The 9,280-nt window shown below is 43.0% G+C and overlaps 1 protein-coding gene across 1 annotated transcript in view; it reads left to right on the plus strand.

Annotated features, from left to right (window-relative positions):
• Nucleotides 1-9,280, plus strand: part of TTK (TTK protein kinase) — an 81,888-nt gene that overhangs the window by 49,509 nt on the left and 23,099 nt on the right. Inside the window, exons 11-13 of the mRNA XM_025216408.1 lie at nucleotides 2,771-2,870; nucleotides 6,865-6,991; nucleotides 8,950-9,128. Coding sequence (XP_025072193.1) covers nucleotides 2,771-2,870; nucleotides 6,865-6,991; nucleotides 8,950-9,128 — 406 coding nt within the window. The remainder of the gene's footprint in view (nucleotides 1-2,770; nucleotides 2,871-6,864; nucleotides 6,992-8,949; nucleotides 9,129-9,280) is intronic.

The raw sequence follows: 9,280 nt of genomic DNA on the forward strand, positions 1-9,280 counted from the left end.
AAACCCTCCCCCTCCACACCACAACCCTCCCCAGCCACCCACCCCCCCACAAAACCCATACCCACACACCAAGAGTAACACTTCATTTTAAGCTATTATACTATCACTTCTATGTAAACTACACAAATATATGTAAATCAGGACAAAAATATTTTTTGAAATGAATTTGTGAATGTGTAGTACGTATTTGATTTTTAGAATATAATTGGGCATTTTTCTGGTTTAGAGATGGCAAAACCCCTTGCTGAAAGGAGTAATTCCATGGGGCAAGGGGCGAGACTTCTAGTGGCAAAAGTCAGGGGTTAGGGGTGGGACTTCCTGTCCCAAATTGGTAACCAGGGGCTGGGGCACCTGTCAAGGAGCGGAGCTACCCATGTGGCCCTCGATGGCTTCCCAAAACTTGGTAAATGGCCCTCTGCCCGAAGTAATTGCCTGCCCCTGAGCTACCTGCTGAGGACAACACTTCATTCTTGAGCTTCATCCCCCAAGTATATTCCCTCTGTACACTGCCATGGCTTAGGGTATGGACAGATATTATATTTTAAATATTTCAAAGACTGCTGCATTTTGAAGCACTTAAAAATCAAGTACATCAGCTGCAGGCAGAAAGAGCTCCTGCACTGGAGAACTCTAAATTACTGCAATGACATGTAGCTGTGTGCTCTCTATGCAAGAGGCTTGTTATAGGGTTGCTCACTCCTGCATATCAACATCTTTCTCTGTGTTCCCCTTCCCTAACCTCCTTGGTTTGAAGTATATCTACCCATGCCCATAACTTCTTTCTTTTATTTTGGCTTTCTGCTCTTTGCCAATCTGGGAAGTGTATCTACAGTGTGGTCACATGGAGCACGTTCAGATGAACCCACACGTGCCTCTTGCCACCCCTCCTGAGCAGTTCCCCCCACACCTTAACCATACCCACCCAGATCCCACCACCCCCCTCCTGCAAACCCCACTTCCTCCCATCACACACTCATTGTGGCCAGCTTCCAGACAGGATGAGACTTCTAGCTCCCCCTGGCTACAGATCTAGGAGGATCTGGGCCCCAAGTGGCACAATTTGCCCCACACCAAAGTGCATGTCTGTCACAAAAATCCCCGGTTCAAATTTGCCGCTCCTGTTTGAGCTGCTGCAAACTCATATGCTTGCATGTGTGGATGCATCCATGGAGTGCAATCATGTGTGGAGCCAGGGGGTGTGCAGATTGTGTGGTATACCACACAACTTTTTTTTTTTCCCTCCAATTAAAAAGAAATGAGGAGCTTTACTAATAGGCTTGGGACCTTAAATTTATTCAGTTTAAAATCCAAGCAAAAACAAATGTAACTTTTATTGGAGGGTACATTAATTTGTTACTTCGTATATTATGTATGAAACCCCATAGACTAGGCAAAAATAATCAAAAGGCATTCTATTAGTCCCATAGTCATTTTAATTAAATGTACATCTGTTTTATGAATCTGAAAATCTAGTCTTCTTGAGAATCTTGACAGTGCATCCACTGCTTCACTGAAACCTATTTCCACACCTGAGTTAATGTTTCTAGCTAGAGTTGAAAACAGTCTGCTGGGCTGTGAAAGAAGAGCAAATGGAGCAGACTTGCAGAACAAAGGATAGTTTGATTAGTGGAACCATTAGCAACCATTAAAAAGAGAGAAGGTTGTTAATACCTATGGAACATAGAGTTTAGAAGGGTTCAAGTAGGTTGTAATGAGCCAGGACCTCAATTGATTCCTTACTTTTGCCTGAATAAAAGTGCTGCTGTCGCTGCCAGGCAGTTGCGTTTAAACTTGGGGTAGAAGAGGAATCAAACGGGATGTGAAACTACACCACTGCGTTCCCTTGATCTGACAAATCTACGTTTGTGGAGAATTTCCCAAATATTAGGGAAACGACATCTTTAAAATTAAAAAAAATACTAGTAAGTGTTGTCTACATACATGCTTGCGTCCCCCCTTGAGTTTTATGTAACTTGACACAGCAAAAATGGTAGAGACAGTGCGTGGTGGGTTGAGAATTTAACTAACTTCCTATATTTAACAAAATACTTGCCCCCACGCACAAAGGCAGTTCAGTATTTAGTACTGCTGCTTAACTGGTTGTACACAAAGGAGTACTGTGTCCAGGTTTGGGTCCCCCACTGCAGAAAGGATGTGGACAAGTTGGAGAGAGTTCAGCAGAGAGCAAGGAAAATGGTTCAGGGGCTGGGGTGCACAACTTCTGAGGAGAGGCTGAGGGAACTGGGCTGCTTATCTGCAGGAGAGAAGATTGAGGAGGGATTTGATAGCAGCCTTTAACTACCTGAAGTGTGGTTTCAAAGAGGATGGAGCTCAACTGTTCTCAGTGGTGGCAGATGACATCAAGGACCAGTGGTCTCAAGTTACAGCGAGGGAAGTTTAGGTTAGATATTAGGAAAATCTTTTGCACTAGGAAAGTGGTGAAGCACTGGAATAAGCTACCTAGAAAGGTGGTGGAATCTCCATCCTTGAACATTTAAGGCCCAGCTTTACAAAGCCCCAGCTGGAATGACCTAGTTGAGAATGTTCCTGCTCTGAGCAAGGGGTTGGGCTGGATGGCCTTCTGAGGTTCCTTCCAGCCCTAGTTTTTCTATGATTTCTGTGATACTCAGAGAATTCTGTTTCTGGCTTCATAGATGTGAAATGTTTCCCTTCTGCCTGAAGGGCAAGTTGGTTTGAAAAAAGGTGATTTTTAAACCTAGATATTTTGAAGTCTGTTGTGTCTCTAACCTTTCGTTTTGTTTCTATGCAGGCAGGTATCTAGCTCCAAATGCACAAATTTGATTGTTCCTTTTACAGTGCATGAACCAAAATCTTGTGGTGATGATTCGCATGAACTGGGAGATCTAAAGGTAACATATGTAAATTGTAACAAGAAACTCTGGACAATAGATAAGCATGTTTTGGATGAGATGCAGAAAAGCTAGAAAAGAATTCTTATGGGGGGGGGGGGTTGACCCCTAAGCTTATATTGCAGGGGAAAGGTGCAGTACTTTTTTTATTTTGACTATTGCTTACAAAATGACTATTGAATCCTTGTATTATAAGCTTGCTCCTTTTGAGTAACATTTAAGGATCATGATGCATTCAAATGATACAGGGTAGGTCTTGCTTGACCAATCTCATTTCCTTCTACGACCAGGTGACCTATCACCTGGACAAGGGAGAAGAGATCGATGTCATATATCTTGACTTCAAAAAAGCCTTCGATCTGGTGTCCCATGATCGCCTCTTGGAGAAACTGGCCAATTGTCGCCTTGGGTCCTCCACGATCCACTGGCTGGAAAATTGGCTCCGGGGTCGGACCCAGAGGGTAGTAATCGATGGAAGTCACTCATCGTGGTGTCCTGTGACCAGTGGGGTCCCCCAAGGCTCTGTCCTTGGACCCATACTGTTCAACATCTTCATTAATGATGTGGACACTGGAGTCAGAAGCAGACTGGCCAAGTTCGCCGATGACACCAAACTTTGGGGCAAAGCATCCACACCAGAAGACAGGCAGGTTATCCAGGCTGACCTGGACAGGCTCAGCAAGTGGGCGGACGAGAATCTGATGGTGTTCAACGCCGATAAATGCAAGGTTCTCCACCTTGGGAAAAAAAACCCGCAGCATCCTTATAGGCTCGGCAGTGCTATGTTGGCTAGCACTATGGAAGAAAGAGACTTGGGGGTCATCATTGACCACAAGATGAACATGAGCCTGCAATGCGATGCGGCGGCTAGTAAAGCGACCAAAACGCTGGCTTGCATCCATAGATGCTTCTCAAGCAAATCCCGGGACGTCATTCTCCCCCTGTACTCGGCCTTAGTGAGGCCGCAGCTGGAGTACTGTGTCCAGTTTTGGGCTCCACAATTCAAAAAGGATGTGGAGAAGCTTGAGAGAGTCCAGAGAAGAGCCACGCGCATGATCAGAGGTCAGGGAAGCAGACCCTACGATGACAGGCTGAGAGCCCTGGGGCTCTTTAGCCTGAAAAAGCGCAGGCTCAGGGGTGATCTGATGGCCACCTACAAGTTTATCAGGGGTGACCACCAGCATCTGGGGGAACGTTTGTTCACCAGAGCACCCCGAGGGATGACGAGGTCGAATGGTCACAAACTACTTCAAGATCGTTTCAGGCTGGACATAAGGAAGAACTTCTTTACTGTCCGAGCCCCCAAGGTCTGGAACAGCCTGCCACCGGAGGTGGTTCAAGCGCCTTCATTGAACACCTTCAAGATGAAACTGGATGCTTATCTTGCTGGGATCCTATGACCCCAGCTGACTTCCTGCCCTTTGGGCGGGGGGCTGGACTCGATGATCTTCCGAGGTCCCTTCCAGCCCTGATGTCTATGAAATCTATGATACAGATTTCATTTTTTTTCTAAAATAAGATACCCATTTATCACTCGCTTAAAATGGCTTATTAGAGACAAATACACTTGTCCCTTGTCACAGATTCACCCCAAAACTGAGTTGCCTTTTGGGGTTTATCTTGTGGCATTCATGGATAGTTCCAAAATTTGGTTTACTCCTGTATTGTTTAGGCTCTATTTGAAGCTAGTGTGGAACTGGGTTCAACTTTTGTCATTTCAATAACTATATATTATGGTGTTTGATATAAATGTACTTCAGTAATTTCATGATATATTTAGTGTATATACCCAAGGCATTGACTACTTGTAATGGGGGAAATAGACTCCTCTTTAGCAAAGCATCTGAGAGAAATGGCCTCTCTGACTCATGAGCAGGGATCCAGGTTTTACATTTGCAATGGAAAAATGTTGTTGTTGGGTTTTTTTGTTCTTTTCCCTTTTTTAAAGGAGAAAATCCATGAGAATCCATGGCCCCCCTTCAAAGTGAAGTACAATAAAAGCTTCACTATCTGGCATGAGTGGGGTAAGAGGGAGTGCCAATTATCTAATCATTCTGTTTATCGGAATAACTGGGATATGTGCAGGAGCTGGCACCCCTCCCTGCGCCCCCTGGATGAGCATGGGACGAGCCCTCTGTCCCATGTCCTGCCTCGGCTTTGTAGGGCCTGGTGGGGCGGGTGTGGGGGCTCCATCCCCTCCAGCCTGAAAGCGCAGCTGAGGCTGGCCCTGCTTCAGCCCTTGGCTCTGGTGCGGGGCTGGGAAAATTCTGGTTAATAGAGTATTCTGGTTAATAAAATGCTGGTTAACACAGCTTTTACTGCATGCCAGAATGCACATTTTAAATTAACAAATTACTTAATTACTGGAGTCAAGATCCCTTTATCATAGGAGTCTGGCCTTGCGGTCCTTGAAGCTGTAAACTGGCTTTCTGCAGAAACTGTGTTCTGATTCTAAACTGAAATTTATGGTCTCTGAACCATGCCTTGCATCTTCAGAATGAGAGTATATCAAATTGGGCCTGTTTTGGGAATAGTAGGGGTACTGCTTTACCAAGTGACTTCCCTAAACCCTTGGTGAACACCTGTGTGAACAAGGAGTATTTTAAGTGGCTGCCAGCTATTTTTCCACTTCAGATAGTGGCATCTTGCTAGCAGCAGGCTGTATTGTAGGGTAAGTTCTTGCTTCCCTGCTCACCTTGGGGGTCTTCAAGAGGAAGCTGGACAGATATTTGGCTGGGATGATATGACCCCGGCACCTGTTCCCACACAGTGCCGGGGGTCAGACCTGATGTCCTGTTTAGGTCCCTTCTGACCCCAAGTACTATGATATTATAATAAAGGCAGAGCAAGATAAGGGCTTAATAGAGGTCTGCTTGCTCAAGTAGAAGAACTATAGTATCCTGCCTCTTGACTTTCCTTCTGAAATTAGTTTTTGTGTCCATACTGAATATGGCAGGCACCATTCATTTACAGTAAAAGTTCTGTTAACCGGCATCTTACAAGCCGGCATGCTCCACTAACCGGCATGGCAGCTTGTAAGGTAAAGTGAAACTGGAAGTGCCCACTGTGGCACTTCTGGTTTCTCCGAGCCCCCATGGCCCCAGGCAAAGCAGCCTGCGCTGCCAAGCCCCCCTGGCCCAGAGGCATAACAGGCTGTGCGGGGCCCGCCTCCCTGTCCCGCAGGGCCCATGGGAGGGGTGGTAAAGCAGTGGGAAGCCCCAGATGTGGCGGGAGAAGCAGTGGCCCAGGCCACTCAATTAACTGGCATATTTTGTTATCCGGCATCTCCCATTCCCAGGGGATGCCGGATAACAGAGCTTGTACTGTACTTAAATTTGTTGGAGTGCCCACAGTGTACAAGCTTTATTATGAACAGATTGCACTGTATTCTTCAAAGGTGCTGAGTACACTGCAGTTTTCAACTTCATGGGAGTTGTACATGAAAATTGGGCTACTGTTTCTTGTGAAAAGTCATGATAATAAGATGGAGGCTAAAGCGCAGGCAAAGTGATGGCCAAGTTTGATAAGTAGGATCTTTAAGCAAACTAAATGCAGCTTTCTGTCTTATTTGGTCAGTTCTTAACTTTATTTTCAGTGTTTATGCCCTTCTCTACATATATAGAGGAGCTGTTTTCCCATGAGACGAGAGAGAAAGAAAATGCTGTTCTTGGTGTAAATAAAGTAATGTGCAGAGGTACTCAAGAAAAATACCAAATTAAGTTACTAGTGTAATATAGCTAAGAATTGGAGTAGCTTAAGTTATTTTTAGTATGGTTACCAAACCTCAAAACAGCATACCAGAAACAAAATATCTTAACACTGTAGCAGAAAGATTACACCTATGGAGTCTTCAAAATGTTTGAAGAAATACTGGAGCTAATGTGAGTGTTTGTTTTTCCCCGTGTCAGATGGCTAATTTGCTGTAATGAGGAAATTTACTTTAAAATATTGTTTGGGCTCTTTCTTCTCATGCTTTAAAAAATTTTTTCTTCAGTTTTTACAGGACAAAAACTTTGTCCAATCACAGTTGTTGGATGAAGAGAGTATAGAAACTGCAACTGCTTCCACTGTAACCCTAAAAAATAAAACGGGTTCAAGTCTTTCAACAAAAAGAAAAGAAGGTAACAGTATTGATAATTCCTACATTGTTACGAACGCAGGTCAGCTGTTCTGCCTTCAATAATCTCTTCAATAGTCCATGATTACTGTTTTTTGGATTAAGAAAAGCACTTATAAAAAGTTGTTCCTTTTCTCCATCATCCCATTTAAAAAATAAAAAAAGTTAAGTTGAGTTTTGCATGCTGTAGTAATGTTGAGAACTGAAGCTTGATGTCCTGCCATCTTGACTACTTGTGTCTAGCACAGCCGCTCAGTACATTGTAATCCCACTCCAAAGACATTTCTGAGTGCCTGAACCAGCCTTTCTATAAATCCCTATTCCCTTACCCATGGGACTTCAATATAGTGCTCACTGGCCTGTTGGACTTTCCTTCCGTCACCTGTGGATGAAGACTGCCTTCTTTGTTTTCTGTTAATAGCTTTCCCTGGCTATTCCATTAATAGCTCACTCCTGTTTATCTATTAGGGGAATAAAGGGATTTCAACCCCTTATGACAGGCCTATTTTATTCTTTCTTCAGGATGGAGTTGGCCACTAGATATTACCTTTTAGTTTTGTCCAGGGTTGCCTCACAGTTCCATGTTTAATCAATTTAGTCATGTAGCAGTTTTCTCCCAAATCTCATTCCTTGCCAGTCCAAAGCAAGACCTTGACAAGATCAAAAGCTCTTTAGTTATCAAGACCTGCTGTCTTTCCCCATCTTCTCTGCTGTATTATTATTGTTAGCTGTGTTGTTGCAGTTTGTTTCTTTTTTTTTCTTGAAGACTGAAGCAAAACAGCCATTGAACATCTCTGCCTTCTTTTTCTCTTCTGTTCTAATAGCTCATGCTGGCTATTAAGCAGTGGATACTTGGGCTATCGTTTCTGTCCAATGTATTTAGAGAACCCCTCCTCATTGTCTGGTAACTTCCTTTATGAGGTTCAGCTCTATTTTTTATCTTTGCTTTCCTGACTTTTTTTCTTTGCGAGTTCTTGCTATTTCTTGATAACAAGAAGGGCAAGTCACTAGATAAGCATGTTTCTTTGATTTTTGGGGCATTTAAAGAAGCTCCTTGAGTAACCACACAAGTCTCCTACCATTCTTATGTTTCTACCATGTTGGAATAGCTTTCTGCTCCGTTCCCCATACTATGCCACTTAAAAACTGCCAGTCCTTCTTTATCCTCTGGTCTGTCTTCTCATGGGGGCTACATACTATTTTTCCAAGTCCATTAAAATCTGCCCTTTTGAAGTCCAGTGTCTTTATTTTGCTAATGCCAGACTTTTTCCCTTTCTTAGAATCATAAAGTCTGTTATGCCCCATAGTCTCTTCCTCTGAAGTTTTACAATCACATGTATACTCTCAAGCAATTCTTCTGTATTGCTGTGAACAAAATAACATAGTTAAATCCCCTAATCATATCTTCAATTTCCTGGAACCGAAACTTTATTCTCCACACAAGTTAGGAACTTGCTTGATGTTTTGTTTGGCTGTAATCTTCCAGCAGATATTAGGGAAGGTAAAATTCTGCTTATTTAGTACTGTCTTATTTTTTGGATAATATTGTTACTTCTTTCAAGAGTGCCTTGTCAACCCTTTTTTCACCCTGACTTAGCAAAGCCACACTTGCCAAGTATTCTAATGAAGGAAAGGACTGGAGTAGCACTGGTCCAGTAGAATAATTATAGGAATAACCCAAGTTTGTGTGTTGTGGTTTGTTTTTTGCTTGGTGGAAACAGATGTACCTGCAAGTGGACTGTAACAAATGTGGAATGTTTTACCCTTGTTTTTTAAGTAGCATAGCTATGAAAAAATCTGAGACTCCCCCTAAATCCTCTGCACTAACTTTTATTTGGGGTATATGATGAAACGAAATTATTATAGCCTTTTCCTACAGTTCCTATCTGAATCTCTTTTAAAACATATGATTAGGTTAAAATCATTTTTTCTTTTGTTTAAATTAAAAAATGCTTATTTCAGAAATCAAAGTGCAGTATCAGGGGTCAAAGATGCCAGAGCTGAAATGCATGGAAAGTCACCAGCAACAGTCTGGTTCTACTGGAAGTGAAAGAGAACAAGTGGAACAGTTAAAACTAAATTGTGTTATGCCTGGAAGAAAACGAACAACTCAAGTGGGGAATCATAGGAGCTATGCAGAGGTAACTTACTTTTATTGTTTTTGCTCAAGTGGGTATAAAATGTGTTGGCTCCATTTAGCTTAGTTATCTAGGTGTGTTTTTTGTTTTGTTCCCCCCCCCGGTACTCTAATATAGCGGTTAAATGTAACAGTATACCCCTGATCTCACCTGTG

This window comes from Alligator sinensis, unplaced genomic scaffold (genome assembly GCF_000455745.1).
Source record: "Alligator sinensis unplaced genomic scaffold, ASM45574v1 scaffold405_1, whole genome shotgun sequence".
In the NCBI taxonomy this organism is placed as follows: Eukaryota; Metazoa; Chordata; order Crocodylia; family Alligatoridae; genus Alligator; species Alligator sinensis.